This window comes from Ochotona curzoniae, unplaced genomic scaffold (assembly GCF_017591425.1).
Source record: "Ochotona curzoniae isolate NIBS_2020 unplaced genomic scaffold, NIBS_Ocur_1.0 contig_2210, whole genome shotgun sequence".
Classification (NCBI taxonomy): domain Eukaryota; kingdom Metazoa; phylum Chordata; class Mammalia; order Lagomorpha; family Ochotonidae; genus Ochotona; species Ochotona curzoniae.
Window position 1 is genome coordinate 31,057,690 of NW_024465369.1, and position 22,548 is coordinate 31,080,237.

Sequence of the window (22,548 nt, forward strand, 5' to 3'; positions counted from 1 at the left end):
GGATAAGAAGAAGTAGAAGAAGGAGGAGGAGAAGGCAGAGGAGGAGAAGAGAAAAAGAAAAAGAACAACAAGTAGCATTTTGAGTAAAATGAAGATTATCTTCATGGTGTTGCATAATCAAAGAACCCTCCAGAAGAAATTTACAATAAAAAGTGGTGCTGGAAGAAGTAACTGCTAATTTGGGGAAATCTCTGTTTACTCTCCTGAGTAGGTACTCAGATTTTTTTTCATACCAATAAAACATAAAGGTTCCAAGATTGCCTTTTTATTTATTCAATGCAGGCTGAGAAAATCTGACATTCTTCAAATATTCCTATGTGATGGCAAATGGTATGTGTCTGGCATCTTTTTTAAAAAGGGAGTAATACACAGGGGAAGGGAAAGAGGATGAATATCTATAATCATCTCATCTCATCAAAAATCTCACAAGAATGTTAAAATACGTTTTAAAATACCACACACTCCTCTTCAAATAAGCAGACAACAGGTTGTGATGCACACAGATTATTCCTTCAACATTCTACATAAGTGAGAATGTCTTTGATTTATTGTGTCTATTTCTTAAAGCATTTGACCTTGCAGTTAAGATGCCCATGCCCCATATCTGGCCCCTGATCCCGACTCCAGCTTCCTGCTAACAGGGATCCTGAGAAGCAGTGATGATGATTCAGGTATCTGGGTACGTGCTACCCACTTGGGAAACTTGGATGAGGAAAGAGTGGGAGTCTCAGTTCTGAACGTTGGCCCCTGCCCAATCTCAGTTTTCAAGGGCATTTTTATTTTTTGTTTTTCAAACATTTATTTAATTTTATGAGAAAGGCAGATTTACAGAGAAAATGAGTGACAGAAAGAAAAATCTTCCATCCACTGATTCACTCCCCAAATGGCCACAAACTGCTGCAGCTGAGCTGAGCAAAGGCAGGAGCCAGGAGCTTCTTCCAGGTCTCTCAGGTAGATGCAAGATCCAAAGGCTTTGGGCCATTCTCTGCTACCTTCCCAGGCCACAAGCAGAGTTCTGGGTGGGAAATGGAGCAACCAGGACAGGTACCAGAACCCATATGGGATTCTGGGCTCTTGCAAAGTGAAAAATTAGCCATTGAGACATTGTGGCAGGCCCCTCAAAGTCATTTTTTGGAATGAACCAGCAGATAGGAGGCTGTGTGTGTGTGTGTGTGTGTGTGTGTGTGTGTGTGTGTGTGTGAGTCTGTGTGTCTGTGTGTCTTTCTGTCTCTGCCTCTACCTCTCAAATAAATGTTTAATAAATCACTAAAAGCAGGAAATTTCAAACAGGGAAACAACCAGCATATACACAAGGACTTCAGTAACCCAATGGAAAATGTCATCCCTCCAAATGAATTTCCACACCCTCTTGGTCTTGTGCTCCTGCACAATGCACAAGCTAAATAATGATTTAAGACTGAACAAACTGTTTCATAGTGCCAGACTAAATTCTCAACCCAGCCACTCATCTCATGACAGAATGTCTTTGTACAAGAGGAGATCTGAGAGCAGCAATGCTGATGCATTTGCTTTATCACTATGATTGCAGTGCCCCAACAATCTTCACCACTAACACGAAGTTATTTGAAAAGATTGATGGGGCCCAATGCAATGGCTTAGTGGTTAAATCCTCATCTCACACGTGCTAGGGTCCCATATGTGCACAGGTTCATGCCCCGGCTGCTCCACTTCCCTTCCAGATCCCTGCTTGTGGCCTGGGAAAGCAATAAAGGATGACTCAAAGCCTTGGGACCCTCTTCCCGTGGGGGAGACCTAGAAGAAGCTCCTGACTTTGGCTCAGACAGCTGTGGCTGTTGTGGTCACTTAGGGAGTGAACCAGCAGAAAGATCTTTTACTCTGGCTCTCCTGGTATATGTAACTCTGCCTTTCCATTAAAAATAAGCAATTTTTTTTTAAAAAAAAAAAAAGGCCAGTTGAAAAACAACCATGTCTTGCTGTTTTTCTTAAGTCATATCCTCATGTCCCCATGTAACCAAGATTATTGTTAGTTACCCAACTATATGTCTGGGAAGTGTTGGAATCCTTCAGAAACAACATACTTGGTGAAAATGTGTAATCATTTTTTAATTTCAATTATGATGAGGTTCTCACAAACACCAGAGAACAATGAAATGCTACTGCAGTTACATAAATAGCTGCTGATAACAGAAATCATTTAATGCTTCCTGTGATACATTAAATCTGTGAAACTCAGAAATTATCTGTGTAATCTGCCAGGCATTATTCCTATATAAACTGTCAATATTGCCTACTAAGTGCTTCGTAAAAAAAAAAAAAGCATATTCTAAAAAATACCATGCCAACAAACCAAATGCTCTGTTTTTATAGCATAGCACACTTTTAAGTTTTCATATTTTAAGTAAAACAAGATTTTCTGGAATTGAGAGAATCCCAAATGAGAATGAGTTCACTGTGAGCACTTGCGAAGGATATAAGCAACACATGTGTGTTGCTTCAAAACTTACTTTGGAAGACAGTAATTCCAAATGGATGTGTCATCTGTGGTATATGGCTCAGCTTTCTTCTGTCTAAACCATCAAAGGTGCTGTGCTCAATTGTATCAAAAAAGGCATCTACCCAGTACAGTCGTGAAGTACTAAAATAAGAAAACACAGATATCTCTTATAACTGAGAATATTCAAAATCTGGGGGTTAGGTTTCATTGAAATGTTTAAAGCTTAAAGTTTATTCATACAAAAATTGAATAGTTTCATGTTCCCCCAAAAGATATAGATTGTTTCATGAAGGGACTATCAATGGTCTTAGAAAACTTGAAATACTGCTTTAAGAATTTTATTCTTCTCATTGTGAAATTAACAAGGCAATAAAAATATTGACAAAAATCCAAGCTTAAAAGGTTAAATGCATTTTTTCCTTTCTCTTGTCCACCAACGCTGTGGCAAAAGTGGTGCAAAAGCTTTTTTTATCCTATTCTTTTCCCAACAAGCTTAAATAGGTCAATTTATTGACAACAGTATCTTATACTTTAAAAATTCTCCCAAAGTACATATAAGGAAATGTACATTTGGTGATTAACTGATTTTAAAATGTCCCTATGCCTAAGATACTCCCTGTTAGAAATGACATGTGATTTCACCACCGATTAATGATTCAAAGACTTCCAAGAGGCCCGACACTGGGCCTACTGGTTAGGATATCAGTTTGATGACTCCATATCCCATACCAGAGCACCTGAGTTCTGCACCTGGCTATAGTCTTGTGAATCCAGTTCCCTCTTAATACAGACCCCAGAAGGCACCAGTGCTAATTTAAGCAATTGCACTTCTGTCACCCATGCGGGAAAGCTCCCAGTTTCAACCACAGGAGCCACTGCAGGCATCTGACAAATAAGCTAGCAGAAGGATCTCTCTGGCTCCTTTTCTCTTATTGTCTTTCTTCTGTCTCATAAATAAACAAATAAGTAAATAAAGGGGGCACCTGAGAGAGAGTAGTACCAGTTTCCTTACTTCATTATTTCACCCCATATGTGTTTTGTACGAAGTGAGAACTCAGTAGTACGAGATGATGGCTACTCACCCCCAGTCAATGGCCAATCCGTTGGGCCATCCAATGGTAGTGTTTACTATAGGCACAAGATGAGATCCATCACCCCAGGCTCTCAGAATTTTAGCAGGACGGAACCAATCACTAAAGAATATGTATCTAGAAAAGTAGGTAATATATCAAAGATGTTAATATTGGAATAAACTGTATGACTTTGAGAGATTAAGCACAAATACACATATTCCAGAGACTTAATGCAATTCATTTCATTTTTCTGTGTATGGTTTTGAGATCAGTAGATTTAATATATAACTGATCTAAATTTTGAGTAAAAATTCCACTATCAGCCTGTCACCTTGTTACAAATACAAACAGCATTAAAAGGGCATTCAAAGAACTAAAACACTACCCTAGACTTTAAGACTTAGAACTACTGCTGCTTAACAGATGCTCTATGAACACATAATTCAGGTTACTATACACACACAATATTGTTGAAATAATAAATATAGGGCCACTGTGTGGCATGATGAATAAAACTGCCATCTGTGACACCAGCCTCCCATATAGGTGCCAATCCATGTCCCAAACGCTCCATTTCTGATCCAGCTCCCTGCTATTGACCTGGGAAAGTAACAGAAGATGACCTGACTACTTTGGCAACTACTCTCATTTTTGGGAGACCCAAAGGAAGTTTCTGGCTCCTGGCTTCACCCTGGCCCAGCTCCAGAGGCTGGGGCCACCTGAGGAATGAACCAGCAAATAAAAGCTCTCTCTTGGTCTCCTTCCCTCTCTGCAGCTCTTTCCAGTAAATAGAAACAGCTTTAAATAATAATGATGATGAATCATGAGCAAGAAAACAGATTGTTATCTCTTCCCATTTGGATTAAGCATCCAGGCTTCTTTGGCTAACTGCATAGTTCATCTGCCATAGGTACTGGCAAATGTACAGGACCCCATTCCATCCTGGATGAAGACAGCATCAAACCACTCTTAAACTCCAGGCATATACTTTTTATTCAAAGGGCAGCAAAAAGATTTAAATCTGGGGGTGGGGAGAGACTTTTTCATATGCTCCTTGGGAATCAAAATAGTCATTTCTAAAAGGTAGCTTTCTGAAATATAATTACTTCAGATCATTTCAAATGAAACACTCACTAACAAATGAACTTCACTACTTTTTAAAACCAAATGCCAAAGACTTCGTTTCAGATAAAAAGTTATTGGAAAATCAACTACTTTTCATTGGTAATTAATTAATTTTTCTTTATAGAAAGAGAACAAATTTCATGTATTTCATATATACAGCTTAAGAGTATAATGATTCTTCCCAATATACCCTTCCTCTCCCTCTCTCACTCATATCCTCCCTGCTCCTTCTTTTCATACTTCTTTTAATTGTTAAAATGACACACACTTTACAGTTTACTTTATAACCACAAGCTTAATCCTCCACAAAATAAAGACTCCAACAAGTAGTAAATAGAAAAATCACTCTTTCTCAAGAGTACAGAGAAGGGCTTAAGCAGAGTACAAAAGAAGTGTAATACATAGGGCAAAATTAGCAATTTTGAGATTTGATTGTTAAAAGTCGATTGTTTAACACTTATGTGGAAGACAGAACTTCACATCAATAACACTATTCGTTTTAAAATATGCCTCCTGGAGCCAGCATGATGGTTCAACCAGCTAATCTTCCATCTGTAAGTGTTGGTATCCCATATGGGCAGTTCATATCCTGGCTGCTCCATTTTCATCTAGCTTCCTGCTTATGCCTTGAGAAAGCAATGCAAGAAGCATAAGTTCTTGAGACCCTCCACCCATGTGGGAGAGCTGAAGAAGCACCTGACTCCTGACTTAAGTCAGCTTAGCTCAGCTCTGGCCATTGCAGCCATTTGGGGACTGAGCCAGTGGATGGAACATCTTTCTCTCTCAAGTCTCTCCTCTCTGTAAATCTGCTTTTCCAATAAAAATTAATAATCTTTTAAATATATAAATAAATATGACTCCTACGTGTTTAAAAATAAGTCAACCTTCATGAAAAATAGGAAACAAATAGACATATAGGTAAACAAGCATATACATTCTCATATCTATATACATATATATATTATCATAGATGAACTTATTGCATAATAAGACTGCGTAATGGAAATGAAGATATATGTTGCAGCATGCAACTCAGTTCTAATGAAACTATTAAATATACCTCGACAATATGAAACTAAATTTTCTACCTTTGCCTATATCTACAATGCCATGAAAGCATTTAAATTGCAGAATGTTAAACTTGTAACTATTACTAAACAACTATACTGCTGTCATAATACAGAGGTAAATGGTAGAGGAGAAAATGGAGAGGGAGGAAGAGCTGAGGGAGAGGGCAATCCCTATACCTACAGAACTATATCATGAAAATAAGAATAATTAAAGCAAGAAAATACAAGAAATAAGAACCCTCTAGTCAGTGAACAGACTGTATAAAGGACACATGCATTGCACTTAGACAAGCCTAGAATTTGAATACCGACTATGGTTTTAGAGCTGCATGTCCTCAACTTCATCTCACCAAGACTCCACCTCACTCTCCTTAGCATGGGTAGTGAACTCCTACACAGCTCCTTCACAAACAAGATTTTGAATGTCATGAGGCCATGAGCACATGGATAATGCTCATTATTTGAATGAGGTAAGCGCCTTGAATTCCAAGCCATCTCTTTTAGATTCCACTGAGATACAATGGCACAGCATCACTCAGAATTGTTTTAAACAAACATATTAGCTATTAAACATTTTTAAATTAGAAAGTTAAAAGCCAGAATGGAATATTGTGATCTGCTCTGTCCTCTCTTGCCTTGACACTGCCAACTACAGAATGCTAAAACCTGAAACTGTGATCTGAAGAACTCTGTACTCTGCAAACTGCTGAACGATTAAGCAGGTTTTCACTAAGCCTCCTATTGATACATTAGAGTACAAATGTGAGCCTTTTCTGATAATCCTGCTGTGTATCCATTCCTTCCCTAATGACTCAGCCTCATGTTGTTCAGAGCTCTGTAGTTGTGGACACACACACACACAATTCAGTGATGACTGGGAAAGTTGAAACTTAGAAGAAAGTTTTCGGGGAGAGATAAAGCAATTACTTAAGCGTATGGTAAAAGGATAAAATTTAAGGCAATTTCACGTTATACCACTCAATTTTATGTTTGTTGAACTTGTTAAATCCCAAGGGCATTACTTTTCAGCGACTGCAAGAAATATACAGTTTTAAGCACTTAGAAAAATATGAATACACTTACCCAGCAACAGGGTGGACTACAATTGCCCTTGGGTTATTTAAATGTTCTACTATGGTACGTCTTGATTTATCAGCTAGCTTCATTACGCTGACACTCTTGTAAGAAGGATCTATCCAATAAAGATTCCTTGAAATCCAGTCAAAAGCCAGACTTTCCACATTTTCTACCCTGTTAGCTGTAATAATCTCTCTTCCTACAAATTAAAAGATAGACATGGTTAAACTAAGCCCATCACATGGCATCCATTTTGCTAATGCTATATAAATATATTACTGTACATTTTGTGTTGAGCATATTTCAGTAACATGTAAAATTCCTTTTAAAAAGATGACAAAAAAAACATGTATATCACTAAGCAACCACACAAGATAAACCTAGAATCTCTCCATTCCTTAAATTCTGGGTCTCAAAGAACAGGTATGACACTGATAAATAAAACCAGAAGTGGTGTGGGCTGAATTTACTCCTTGTTTAACCTTCCAGAAAAAAAAAATTCTCATTACAAAACTTCTGAAGAAGAGATACCTGGGCTCACCTACTACCACCCCCAGACAGCTCTGATAAGCTGACACCGCCAGGTACTACCAGGGGGTAACCCTGAGGTATTACCGCCCAACCGTCTCTCACAGACACAAAGTTTGCCAAGTTCAGAAAAAGACCAACAAAACACCAGAAAGAAAATCAGAGCTGGATTCAGCAGAAACAAGTCCCCTTTCCTCTTGGTGAACTTTCACACCTCTTCCTCTTTTTTTCACTAAAGAAAATACCAATCAGAATAAACCATCATATTTCTTCCATTGATGATAAGAGGAAAAATTCTCTTTCTCCATTCAATTATTCATTAAATTGTAAGAAGAAAGCACTCTGTGTATTAGACAACATACAAGATATTTAGGAAATGCAACATTGCCAATAGCATTGGTAACAACAGTTTACATCAGTTCAGCACTTACTGTGAGCTGGGAATCAAACCACTCTCAGTCACTCAATCATACAGGTATTATTATTATTATTATCTATTTTACAGCTGAGACAACTGAAGCAACTGAGGGAAATGTATAATGAAATGGTAAAGGAAAACAATGGGGTGAAAAGGCAAAACTAAGAGTCCTGGCTGATGTGCTGGAGGTGTGCACAGCATGGTGTAAGGGCCCAGCCTCTCCCTGAAGCTTGTGCCAAGGTGGAGGTGTGGAGAGCAAGCAGCTGAGCACTATAGCAGAGACTTGCAAGTGAGAAAGGGAGAGATTGAGAACACTAAATGACCTGGAGCATAGCTAGGTTTCCGTGTGTCAACAACAGAGGCTAAAGGAGAAGGAGTTCTCCACGATCATAAGTTTGTCAGGGAGGGAACCAGAAGTGTGGGTGAGTAGGGAGTGTGATCAGACTCTTCTTCTAAAGCAAGGAAGACACAGTTTAAAGTGGTTGTGGAATATCGAGGTGAGGTCTCCCAAAAGGTCTACATAAAGGCTTTAGTACACAGGTCAAAAATACCCTGTAAACATCCTATCTCAGCCCTACTGATCCACAAGAGCTGCAGATGATGATCAAAGAAACCAAATCATGCAGAAGAAGAAGAGAGGATGCCCACTGCTGACCTCCAAAGATGATGGTTATTGATAAGGCAGGTAAAAGAGACAACAGACACAAGGATTTGCAGGGTTCAGTGTTGGAGGAGTAATATCTCACTGTGAGGGGAAGAAGCTACAAACTAAGTGAGGCATAGAGGAGACACACCCTCAGAAGCCTCTGCACATTGGCATGTGGAGGTGCCAGGTTCTGAGAGAGAAAGGATGATCTACAAAGAGTTTAGCTGCCAAGAACCTTAACAAGGAACAGTCTGCTGCCCAGCTGCCTTCCAGATCCTCAGCAACATGCTGCCCCTCCCCATCCATCCCATCTACCTCCTCTAAAGGCCAAGGGGTTTCCTTCTCCTGGGTAAAGGAGTCACAGAGGCCAAGGACTCCAAACACAGTGCACAACAGAGCACCTTGATGGACATGGAAGTGAAGATGAGGAAGTCCCTTGCCTCCACCTTGCTTCCTGGAACGTGGACTAGACAGATGGCACCCATTTTCCCATCCCTGCCCCTAGAAGGGCAATGGAAGCATTTACTTAGGAAACTGACTAGTTAAGCCTTCCTAACACTGGCATTTGGGTGCTTTCTGAATGTGGCTGCCTCACCATCCAGAACTCACCAACTAATGCAGGCTGACTGCTCACATACAGACCTGGTCAGCTTTGGACAGTCTCCTCCTTCATACTACGCAGGGATCATGGATGTATAGGATAAGCTTCCATCATGAAAAATAAAGTCCATAACCAACCAAAAGGAGAAAACAATCCAAAGCAAGTAGAAACAGGAAAGATTAAATCTTTTGAATGAAATTGTTATCTTCAGAGCAGTAACAGTTCATGAAATAAAAACAGGTTATTTTGGGGGAAAAAGGAATAATTATGAAACAAGAATGAGCTCTTCAAAACTGAAAGTCATCTAAATGAAATTTAAAATTGAACCAAAATGCTGAAAAGGCAAAAAAAAAAAAAAAAACCTCACAGAAAAGATGAAAATCAGGAGGGGGAAAAAAGTATTTTCATTAGTCTAACATTCTAGACAGACTTTTAAAAAAGAAAATTTTCCAAAAATAAAAAACAATAAATCTAAGGATAAAAGGATTGTTAAACAAAAGTTTCATAAAGCTACTGAAAGAAATGAAATCAAAATAGCAATAATGGCCAAAAACAGAAATGTATTCAAAATGTTCAAAATGACACTAGACCTCTCTGTAACTCTACCAAATAAATCTTTAGAAAAAAGTTAAAATGAAGAACAAAATAAAATGTTTTCATACATTTAAAGACTCAGAGAAGACACTATCCTGCTCATTCTTTTGAGAAAGCCATTATATAATGTATTTTAGGAAAGTGAATAAGTTTAGAAAGAAAAACAAGGGGCCTGCCACACTCGGGACTTCCAGCACAGGACAGAAGGAAGTCAGAAGACAAACAGCTGTGTACCAAATCCACAGAGAAATGGGTCCCTTCAACAACGGGGCATAGAGGTCTGCAGAGAAACGGGTCCCTTCAGCAACAGGGCATAGAGGGGAAACAAGTTAGAGATGATTTGCTGTCTTGATAGGCACTTCACAGATCTTTTGGAACAGCTGGAGAAAATACAGGATATTGTGCAGAAAATACAAATAAATTTTTAACTGCAGAAAAAAATCCAAAGTGTCAGGTGTTTCACACAGTAGTTAAGATGCTACTTGCAATGTCCACCTCCCATGCAGCACTTCTTGCCTTCTGATCCAGCTTCCCACTAATGCACATCCTGGGAGACAGCGGATAACAGCTGAAGAACTTGAGTTCCTATCATCCACTAGGGAGACCTGGATGAAATTCTACCCCTAGAGTGAATCAGTGGAATGAAAGAGTTTTCTCTCAATTTCTTTCTGTCTCACTGCCTTCCAAGTAACATATGAAAATTATTTTTCAAAAACTCTTCAAGAAACATTATCCCAAAATGTTACTTAGCTTAGCAGTCACTGATCCATAATTACATCAATAATACAAGCAGCTAGTAGCTAATTTAACCGAAATTGGCATTCTAGCCTTGTAAGAAGGAGCCAATTTGAGAAAGAAGAATGTAAGAGAGTCAAACCCTCATTTATAATAAGGAATCAAATGCCTAACACAATAAATTTAGAAACAGTAATATTCATATCAGCAAAATGAAGCAATTAAAAAGATGGGAACAAATAATAAGAAAAATGGCTACAGGATTACCATTGGAAAGCATGTCTGGGTTGGGATAGTAGGCTAGAACAGGGTAGCATGTTTTTCCATTGAAAAATTTAAATCATAACTTTTATTACACTATTTATTACTTTTGAGGCATTAAAGTGGGTATGATACATGTCTTGACCTAAAATTCTCTCATCAACCCTACAACTGTGTGATATCTGTAGCATTATTCCCATTTCATTGATGAGAAAACTGATGCATTACAAAATTGAGCAACTTGCCTAGAAAATGTGGAAAGCCAGGGTTCAAAGCCAAGAGTCAAGCTTTTAAAGCTAGCCTTCTTAGTTGCTATATTTTATTGGTTACAATTTTATTTTTATCAATTACAGGCTTTCAGTTCTTTAAAGGAGTAGAAACTCAACTCATTGGGTCATGCCATTAGCTAATAAGGCATCCATAATATAATCATAGCTTGATTATGAATATTTCAATCAAGTATAAGCTTAAAGCAATTGATTGACATACAATAAAATCAATCAGTGATGTTTAGGCATCCGCAACCCTAAAGAGAAATCATCCCCTTGGTTTCTGAAGAAATCATCTCCTTGACTATGAAGTACAACTTTTGGTTCATCAATCTCTTAATAACCTCCATACACTCCATACATTGCTTTTATGTTTGACAATTCTCTTATTAAAATACATGGCTTTATAAATTGCTTTCACAATAAGGGATAGGTGCTTATTTTGACCTAATTCATTTAAAAAACAAATGGTTCCTCTTTACAATGTAAAAGCATTTAGTAGGCTTAGTTAAAATGCTAAGAAATGACTATAAAGTGTTGCCAAGAGCGTTGGTAGTATTTTTGAAAACAGGTCAAATATGCACATACATACATACAAAATGCACTTTCTCACCTGTGCCATCAATCTTTTGTTTATAAATTATGTTTCTTGATGTGTCTGAATAAAAGATAGCACGTTCCTGGGCATCAAAATCAATCCCAACGAAAAAAGAGAGACTGTTTGTCAGGGGAACCATGACATCTTCCTGGGCAGAGCGAAAGAACGGAATCCCACGAACAGCCGATCCCAAAGAAAAGATCAGGAAGCTCTTAACAGCTGTGGGGAGACACATGGCAGTCAGTCAAAGCGCGGTCCTTGTTTCCCACCAATCCCAGAGTAACTGCTTCTCCAAACAGAAAGCACACATTATAATTGTGAAACACATTTTAAGTAAACATAAAAACATTTTTTTTGGAAACTGGGGGAGATATGAGTTGAATAAAAGAAATTGTTTTAAAAGAAATGAAAAATGTGAATGAAGAAAAGAGGGGGCAGAAAACAAAGGTAATAGGCCGAATACAGCAAGGTTTCAAATCAAACAAATCGAGACAGGAAACCAAAAAGAAATGAGAGACATGTAGCTAACATAAACATAATACTCGTGGAAAATTCATTCTCCAAAAAAAAAATCTATGAACAAATTTCCTTGTTTGACACCAAAATTCTATATTAATTCCATTTTTCCACAAACTTTCTGAAGTTTTTCAAATACTATTGATACAATATTTATAATCTCATGATATTTTTCAATAAAGGTGATTTTATTATCTGAATCTAGAATTATCTACAAAATGAACAAGTTTTGGTGATAATCAAAGAAAGCACACAGTAAGCCAAAAACAGCACTTTCTGAGAAGCAAGAATTTGTCAAAAGCATAAAAAGAAAAGTTGTAAAAGTGAAAACAAGAGAAGTAAATCTTATAGGAAGATTTTTCATGGGCAGCTATGGCCCTGGCCATAGCTAATTATGAGTAGATGCAAGCAAAAAATAAGAAAGGAAACCTCCAGGAAAGAATGAAATCAGAAGCATAGAGGCTGAGAGAAAACTAATAAGAATATCTGAATGGAAAGATGAAAAACTATAGAAGTTGAGCCACTCAAGCTTAGGAGCTCACTACGAAATAGACCAATACAGCCAACTGAAATTAAGATGTGATTATCTGGATCACAGATACTTAGCGGCAGCAGAGAAGTCAACAAGCGGGACAGGTAGTACTTTCCATCAAAGTTAAGGCTAACAACCAAAGGTGGAAAAGGCATAGGCGGAGAACTCAAAACTCCGTCAAGACCACCGTTTATAAATGGAGACATAGGATTCAGAGAACAAAGGGTCAAAGGAGCTCAAAAAAATTAGAATTAGAAAACGTCCCAAAGAACAGAAAGTAAACAACTTTAAGCTCAGTCCTTGCATAAACAAAGTGCTGGCTAATCAGGCACTCTATGGACTGCCAAAACTTGACTCACAGTGACAAAAAAAAAAAAACCTGTGCAAGTCACAGATCAGGAAAACTGAAGAGAGGTATGTACATGTACACCCAAAAAGATAGCACATTTCTGAGATTTCTTACCAACACAATGGCGCTCATCTGTATCCAGCTGGAAGCCAAACAAGCACTTGCAGCGGTAACCCAAGCCACCATTGTCTGTTCTGTGGCTGAGGAGACACACCTGCTCACAGCCCCCATTGTTACCTCTACAGGGGTTGGTAGCTGGAGGCAGAGAAAAGGCCTGGGTTAATTCACAGTTAGGGAGGCAGAATGATGCAAAACAAGATATGAGAAGCGACTTATAGGTGCAACCAGGTAATGAGTTTGCAACAGTGATGGGTTTGGCTACTGACTCCAAAAGCCTACATCTGTGCCACAAACCCTTTTGCACTCCCAAGAGGTACCCTACAGTTAGTGACCTCAGAAAACTCACTGTACACAAGATTGCCACAGCTAACAATGTTATTACTGCTCTTGAGTGCATCTCATGAATATCTTTGTAGGATGATGACTTTAAAAGGCATTCATCTTAATGTATCAGTTCTAGTAGATTCTTGTTGGTTGTTTGGTTTCAAAAAAGTAACCTAATTACTTCATAGTTTGTCTCCATCCCAAACATCCCTTTCTTAACATTAGAGTTGTAAAGCAAATGTGCCTTTCTCTAAATTATTGTTCAACAAGGCTGTTTCTACCAGTGCAGTCTACTTTGCAGTATTTCTTTTTTTTTTCCATCCACAAGCAAATACAGAAGAGCTATGTACAGTCCAGAAAGGCATGTCAAACTTCAATTTAAAACCTTGAAACACACGCAAAACTTATTGTAACATAAGATTAAAGAGCATCAGAATCAAATTTTTTCTTTCCTATGTGACTATTCAGTGAGATACTAAATCCAGTTGACCCATGAGAGATCTAATGCAAATGACACAGTAGGTACCATTCACACAACATAGTAGAAGGAAGACAACGGCTCTGTTACCTCCTACAATGGGCACTTACACATGCCATTTCCAAGGTTCTGGAAATGTTCTGAAATGATTAGAAACAGAACATTTCTCCTAAGAAAATGAAGAATAGTATTTTTGCTTTCGTCTCTATACTCTCAGCAGATAGACAGGACCTAGTACCTTGTAGGTGCCAATAAATATCAATTAAATGAATTTATTAAATTCCCTCTAGATTTAGTGCCTTAACTCTAAAATATGCCAGTCTCTCCAGAGTGCCCATAAGGTGTAGAGCCAGTTTCGAAGGCTTGGCTCTCTAGAATTCTTTTATAGATCTGACAACACAAATTCAGACCTCATGAGATCTCTCATCATCAACCAAATAGCTTTAAGAAAACCCTCCTTCCAAGTCCAATTCCAAGCCTGATTATGCTAGGGCTTACCATTAGGTTGCCTGAGTGCATGGTAGATGGTCACTCCATGGGTCCTCAGCGAAGACTGGTAGAACACTTGTGGATTAGTCTCCGTGAACTTGTTTGCCTTCATCACAGCCATTTTTGTCCAATCAGTGAAGAACACATGACCTTCAAACAGGCTTATTCCGAAGGGATGAGGGACACGCGAGCCTCCACGAATGACTGTCTTCCTGTTACAGAAGATAATGCACATTATGCCATGTTTCTGTTTGTGTTGCTTTATTTTGATGAAAGATGTCACCAGTTCAAATTAAATGCCTAGAAAGCTGAGTAATTTATTTTTAAAAACACAGCATGTATATTTAAAGAAAAGATACATTGTAGTCCCATCACTAGCACAGTTTATTTACTTATGAAAGATAATCCTTGTTCTTAATAATAAAGAATAAATAAGCATTAAATGCGTTTTGATTTCTGTCTACACTTGATAGAAGGTTTGTCATGTTGTGTCTTGGGGGAAAAAGCCCTTAAATTCTAGTTCTCCATCCTCTAGCCTCATCTAGAACTTTGGAGAAAAATTGCTGTTTCCTTGCTTGTTCTTCATTCCTTTCAGATTTCCCCACATATAAAATGCTAACATGTAAAATAGCATTTCAAATTCTGCAAGTGAAAACGTGTAATCTGGTGAAAAATGCCAACAATTATTTTCCATTACACCTCTTGACCATTTCTCAGCCATTGGGAAGCAGGACAGTGAATGCAGAACTCAACTCAGAGCAAACATCAGAAGTGCTCCTGACATCACTGCAAAGAAGACAGAGGCAGTGCTACCACCCTCATGGATCTGCCTGATGAAACTGTCAATCGACCAATTTGTATTAGAAGCACAGTAAATCAGAGCAGCTTGATAGGAAAAAAAGAAGAAGCAAAAATACCTACACAGGTGGAGAAAACCAGTTACACCAAGAGCCATGATGACCTCATTCAGTTGGCCTCTTGACAAAAGTGAAGTAAAAGACAGTTTGTTAGAGAAATCTCTCCTTTTTGGGGGGAGGGAGGTTGATAATAAATTTTCAAAAGAAAAATCTTAGTAGCTTCCTAAAGACTAAGAAACACAATAAAGCCGAACAAAAATATTTGAAGATACAAAGGCTGGAAACCTAGTGAAGAAAACAGAAATCCACAACAGCAAGTTGGTGCACAACTTTGAACCACTCAAGAGCAACATGATACATTAAGAGGAGAATACGTTTTTTTTTTTTTCTCAGTGGGTAAATTCCAGGGCCCAGAATGTTACCTGCTGGCAAAACAAGAGGCAATGACTTGAAGATGACAGCTATACTAGAAGCTTTAATAGTTTCATTACAGCCAGCAAATGGCTCAAATCTTTCTGAAATTCCACTGATTTTTACCTTTTATGTCTTACTTTAACCTTAGCATAAAATTATTGAAATAATATAGTGTAATACTCAAACATCCCACTGAAAGAAAAAAAAATTAGAGGAAACTTCTCAATTGTTTTTGTACGACTTACGAAAGTGGCTAATTTGTTTCAGTAAGAATTAAAGTTTCAGTATAGAAACTGCTTCAATGATAGGAAATCATCTTCAATTACTTCACTAAATAAAGCAGAAATTAGCCTAAAGCATGTATCAAACTATATACTACTCTTATAAAAGAGATGAAAGAGAAAGCAGTTATTGAAAATGCCAAAAGCAGAGTAGATACAGTGGATAAACAATTAATTTATAGTTAGCTCTATCTAAACTAAGAAGGTGAAGAGAAATATTCAACATTGAAACATGGGACCAGCACAAAGGTATAATGGGTTAATGCAGTGTTAACATTCCATACAGGTGCTAAAGTCCCTGCTGCTCTACTTCCAATCCAACTTCCTGCTTAAGACCTGGGAAAGCAGCACAGAATGGTCCAAGTCCTTAAGCTTTTGCACCCCACATGGGAGACCCAGAAGAAGCCACTGGTTCCTGGCTTCAGATCCTGGATTCAGCTCCAGCTATTGCAGCCATTTGGAGAGTGAATCAGAGGATGGAAGATCTCTCTCTATGTCTCTCTTCTCTGTATCACTGCCTTTTAAACAAAAATAAACCAAATGTTTAAAAACACATTGAAATACATAATATTCCATGTAAAAGTACAAGGATTTCTTTAAAATCAGAAATGTATAAGAGCAGGGTACAATACAATCACTTCTTTTTGGATAATGATAAATAAATAATAAAATGCAGAAGAAGTTTGGGCAATAAAGCATGAGGGGCTCAGAGAAATATTCAGAACTGAATTAAAACAATGTGTTTTTTCTGGACTGTGGGGAAAGTTAGACAAGAAACCAACAAACACATGTTTATATGATATTTCATGAGCATTATAATGGGACCCAAGAAAAAATAACAGAAATATCCAAATGCCATCATGAAGGCCAGACACGCTATCACATCAACCAACAAAGTCATCTCCTGATTTTAACTCATTTGGCATCTTTTTTTCTATTAGTCGTATGTATGTCTCCCAAACTCATGAAGCCATAGAAGATATTTCTTACCTCTGAATGCCATCATAAGTGACAGTCTCGATGTAATCAAAGCGGCAGTCCACCCAGTAAACACGCTTGGAGATCAAATCCAGTGTGATCCCAGCAGGCCACCCCAGCTTGGTCTTCACCAAGTCTTTACGATTGCTCCCATCCATGAAAGCCCTTTCCAACTTTGGTTCCCCGGAAAGGCTTGCCCAATCAGAGAAGAATAAGTAGCTACAAAAGGAAAACAAAAGATAAAAATCTAATATTTTGCTAATTGGCCTAGAAAATATTTTAATAATATATTTCAGTCAGCAACTCCAAAGAATTACTAACAAGATTAACTAACACAGCAGCCAAGAAACTCATATTTAACCTCGCAACCTTCTACTTTTTTCCCTGGCTATCTTTTATATCCTCAAGAAAACCTATAAATAGATTTTTAAATGAGTTATCAAGCCATCTATCTCCTCAATTCTCCATTCTGAATCATAGTCCAGAGAATGTTTCCATCATATTCAAGGAAGGATAGAGATAAAAGTCCTCAGTCAGCAACATAAATATAGCTTAAACTAAAACAAAGCTATCTTCCATAGATTTTAAGTGTGAAAACAGGAAATTTTGCAATTAATCCTGAAGAAATAAAAATATCATCAGGTTCACTAGGTTGATTAATACTGAACAATTTGTAATCAGATAGTAGCATCAATACAGCAACCCCAGTTTATAACAAGAAAGTGCTAAAGCAGTAGCACCAACTTCCTTTCTCCTCTTTAAAAAATTTACAGTTCATGCATCTTAGAGTGATCTTAATAATGATGAAATATAGCAATGTTTATATGTAACAATATTATAGACAAAGTCAAAATGTAGAACCCAATCTCGTGGCTATGCAAATATGGCAAGCATCAAGAACAAAACTCACACCCCAGAAAGATGAAATATTTAGTGCACCAGTAGTTGTACTTGGACCATTTATGTAGTCAATTCCCTTACAGCTTGATGAATAAACATAAAATAAACATGGGTGCTAGAGTACAGGGCATAAAAGAAATCACAATTAACCTTCAATTAAGCCAATGGTTGGCAATGTTTTGGGAAAGAAATGAAATTGAGAAATCAGCATGTTTTCATTTCACTCACCCAACAATTGGGTCCACAGCAATTCCTCTAGGACGTCCCAAGTCCTCAGTTATGAGAGTAAACCTTTGACTGCCGTCCAAATTTACCACATCTATGCGGCTGACCTTGGTCTCCACCAAATAAAGTTTATCATTAATCCAGTCCACAGCCAGATTCTCTGCAGCCTCAACAGAAACATCCAGAACTTCTTGGACATTTAACCCAGTAATGTCAACTGAAAAAACCTGAAAGAAAAATCAAAATCAGCACACTTCCTAAGCACAGCTAACATCAGGCACTATTTTTCATCCCTGGTGTCTGTTCTATACAAATCGGTACTCTGGACCTTTGGAAGCATCCCGGGATGCTTGCTCATTATCATGAGTTACTAGAAGAAAATGAGTTTCTCTAACAACATAGGTGAGGCAATCCTAAGCTGTGTTCATATTTTATGTCCTTCTTTCTAAAGCCTGCATTTTCCATTCTTAGTACTTATGCAAAATTTCATGAAAAGTGGGCTTTTCAGGTAGAAGAAAGTGGTGATTTGTTTTTCAGTCGTAATCAGATCAGAATTGCTGATAACCCAAGTTCTCAATTTGTAGAAATTTTGCACAAGTTCTTACTTAAATGATTAGAATTTAAATAAGGAAGTTTAGGGGGAATTTAAATAATAAAATTTTATATCTCTTTAGCAATCTCTAAAATTCATGTTTTAAAGCTCTCCATTGTATTACTCACAGGTGAAATTAAATCCATCATACTTTCAAAGTAAGACAGTGTAACAAAATTTTGGCTGTTAAACAAAATACTGTCAATATTTGTTACCCAGCCCTCAATTACGGCTCCATTTAGAAGACACAGGTAAAAATGTAATTTTTATCATCCAGGAAATCAGATCACTTTTTACATATTAAAATTATCAAGTTTCAAAAATTACTAACAAATATCTATCCAGTTTTGAAAGAATGTCTACTATTTCTTTTAATTAGAATTTTGGACTCCTTTTCAAATAAAATTAAAAGTTACTCAAGGCTAATCCATATAATAGACTGCTTTGTTTAATAGGTCACATGTAATAGTATAGCATGGAAAAGGTGCTGATTAACATAAAATATCTCAAGGGCCTTTTGTGTTATAAAACAAAGGAACTTTCCCCCTGAACTCCCCCCAAAAATGAAAAGCTATCAACACTTTGTGCTTGGATTTGTAGTCAACTCCCCAGCTATGCTTCTGAAATTTCTATTTACCTTATCTTGCACGGTGTCTGTCCAAAAGACTCTGTGTAGGTTATAGTGGAAATCCACACCCACGGCCATGCCACGATGCTGAGATTGGACTAGGATCTGGAAGCTCCTTCCGTGAATGTCACCGATCAGCAAATCCCGCCCATTGGAGAAGATGACAGAGGCCTCACCAACTAAACATAGGGCAGGAAGGCATTATCATTCTTTCATTCTTTCAGGGAGGCAAGGGTAGGGAAGTAGACACAACTGGTGTGCTTTGCACATTTTCAATTGCTTTCTTCTGGTAGGTTACTTGATTCTAAAATATATCCAATCTTTGTAGCAGACAGATGGATCTCATTCCACCTACTTAGCAGAAGGACAAATGGAGGCACAAAAATGTTTAATGAATTTTCCAAAATCATAGTATATCAGGAACAGACCAGTAAGGATCCAAGTATCCTGATTGCTAGTCCAGTACATTTTCAACAAAGCTGAGAAGAATTTATCAGGTACTTTTGAGAATCCTTGATAATGTGAATAGTTCACCTCCACATGCATGAACACTTTCTATTGAATATGGACACATTTTAAAGATTGTCAGGAAACTACTCTGTGAAAAATATGTCAATGGTAGATCTAGATCTGCCTCATTCATAAGCATCAATAAGATGCAAGATGACACAGGAATAAGGCTATTTAGTGTACTCTTATTTGCAAGGAAAGAGAAGTCCATCAATAAGGAACTAGTAAGAAAATCATGTACACATAATATGCCACTCTATAAGCAGAATTATAGAAGAGCTTAATATCTTCTCAAGGGAAGCTCTTCCAGAAAAAATAAATCACATTGGTGTGTATGGTTTACTACCACATATATAACAATAGGGTTAAATATCTATTTGTACATTCTTGTGCATGCATTTTAAAATCTCTAGAACTGAAGTTAAGGAACAGGTAGTAAAAACCTGGGATGGAAGAAGACATTTCATTAGATATCTTGCTGTAATTTAAAGTTGTTGAATGCATAAATCTGTGCAAAAACAAATTTAACTTGTTAAGAATCAGCTATATCTGTCAACAAAGTAGGTATACCTGGGCAGAAAAAATAGAAAATGGGTCATTCACCAGTCATGTGAACACTTACATTTCAGAAGGTACTAGAGGAATTTCCAAATTATGAAATAAAATTGGGGAAAAAAGGAAGTAAAAAACAGAATTTCAACTAAGAAATTCATTGTGACAAAGATGCTTTGAAGGGTCTACCTTCATTAGCACAATTTCTTCATTATTTTTCTATATCACACACTCTTAGACTGGTTCCAACAAAATATCCAGTATGGAGGGCCTCTGCATAAAATTTGGTCAAACTTGGTCTTCCCATTTTGGAAAACCTCTAAATTTTTCATAAATGAAAATATTGCTGAGTTCAACACAATGGCTCAATGGCTAAATCTTCACCTTGAAAGTGCCAGATTGATACATGGCACCAGTTTTTGTCCCAGCTGCTCTATTTCTGCTGCCTGGGAAAGCAGTAGAGAAGGCCCAAAGCCTTGGACTCTGTACCCACATGGCAGACCTGGACGAAGCTCCTGGCTACTGGCTTCAGATCAGATCAGATCAGATCAGCTCTCTCCTTTGCAGCCATTTAGAGAATGAACCAATAGAGCAAGATCCTTCTCTCTGCCTCTTGTTCTCCGCAAATCTGATCTGCCTTTCCAATAAAAATAAAATTTTAAAAGAAAATTTTTATAGATAATTTTCATCTACTTTTGTGGTAGGTAAATCAAAATCTAAATGTTGTATTCTTTTAAATGCAGGCATGAAACTTATCCTACAATTAGTAATAGTCTGAGACAACAAAGCAACTGATGAAAGTTACTAATAATGATCATTAGCGCACAAACTGGTCTCTAATAGGTAAAGTATGAAAGCACTGTTGACCCATTCTTCCTGGCAGCAGGTACCACCCTTGATGCATGACATGAGACCCAGCCACAAACACAAATGTGAATATTTCCATTGTCATGGATCACAGAAGGAAGTTAACAGATGCTTATTGCTCACATATACAAGTGCCCACAATGTACTCACAGGAAGCATTAGCCTTGCAGTGCTGCTCACGCTCCAAGATATATCCATCTTCACATTGGCAACGGTGATGTCCAAGCTGATATTCACACTTCTGATCACAAATGCCCCATATCTGGCAATCATTAAAACCTGTCACAGAGGAAATAGAGATTTGCAATCAGCTTTTCTTTTCTTCTTCTTGTCACATTTCTTGAGCACACAAAAACAAACAAAAAATCCTGGGCAAAGACATTCCAGAAATGCATGGTAAGCCTCTTCTCAAGGAAAGTGCAGGTTCCAGGCATACAACAAAACCTAGGAGGTTGGAGTAGGCATGTTCATCATTGGGAAAACCAAAAAGGCACTCAAATAATTTATAAAAATAAAGAAATTTAGCCTGGTGGTTAAGAAGTCAGTGAAAAAAACCCAAGTCCCACAGTGGATTGCCTGAGTTCATTTTCTAGTTCTGGCTCTTTCTACTAGCGTGCACTCTATCAGATAGCAGGCGATGGCTCAAAGAGTTGGGTCATGGCCACCCTAGGAGACCCAGATGGAGTTCCTGTTTCCTGGCTCCAGCCCAACCCAGTCCAGGCAGTTTTGGACATTTGCGAAATGAAAACTAGATGGAAGTTACCTCTTTGTGTCTTTCCTTGAATAAGCCAATAAAAGTGTTTTTTTTTTTTTAAAGAAGACATAAATATGTGGCTATAATAAAGTGTTTGGAAGTTCTGCTTCCCCAGTTATCTTTTCTTTGAAATGTAAAAAAAAGCCATAACCAAAACTGAATTAGCGTTATTTTCAAAACATGAACTCTGGATTCGGCCTGATCCATTCCTGTTGTGGCAGGCATTTGGGGAGTTTATCAGTGACAAGAAAAACTCTCTCTACCTATCTCTATGTATCTCTGCCTTGTAAAACTAAAATGAAAATAAATTCTTAAATTGAAAAGAAATTGTCACACAAATATCCTTTGTAAAAAGAAATCTTCTATTTATTCATTAGCTTATTATTCATTTAATAGATATCTTACATGAGAGAGCTCTGTTCATTGCTATAGAAATACAGTTCTACTATGTAAAAACAAATTTAGATAACCGTCACAAGCAATCTAACATTGAGGGGGATAACACAACAACCTATTAAATAAAGAATATCTTCCTTCTTTCCTAAAGATTTAAGGACAGAATTTGGTGCTAAAAAACCTTCATTTGACTCCCCAACTCTACATCCAGTTCATCATCCTGCACCTGTTCTCTTCCCTAGGACAGGATGCCAACAAGGTTCCCTGCCCTCGAGCTTTAGGAAATTCTTGAGTGGATTATAATTCCTGAAACCA

The 22,548-nt window shown here is 37.6% G+C and overlaps 1 protein-coding gene across 1 annotated transcript in view; it reads right to left on the minus strand.

The window, feature by feature from the left end:
• Window positions 1-22,548, minus strand: part of LRP2 (LDL receptor related protein 2) — a 198,817-nt gene that overhangs the window by 100,844 nt on the left and 75,425 nt on the right. The window contains exons 11-20 of the mRNA XM_040971679.1: window positions 21,234-21,362; window positions 19,164-19,333; window positions 17,938-18,161; window positions 16,822-17,028; window positions 14,289-14,491; window positions 12,983-13,123; window positions 11,487-11,690; window positions 6,828-7,020; window positions 3,559-3,684; window positions 2,487-2,617 (exon numbers count right to left, since the gene is read on the minus strand). Coding sequence (XP_040827613.1) covers window positions 2,487-2,617; window positions 3,559-3,684; window positions 6,828-7,020; window positions 11,487-11,690; window positions 12,983-13,123; window positions 14,289-14,491; window positions 16,822-17,028; window positions 17,938-18,161; window positions 19,164-19,333; window positions 21,234-21,362 — 1,728 coding nt within the window. The remainder of the gene's footprint in view (window positions 1-2,486; window positions 2,618-3,558; window positions 3,685-6,827; window positions 7,021-11,486; window positions 11,691-12,982; window positions 13,124-14,288; window positions 14,492-16,821; window positions 17,029-17,937; window positions 18,162-19,163; window positions 19,334-21,233; window positions 21,363-22,548) is intronic.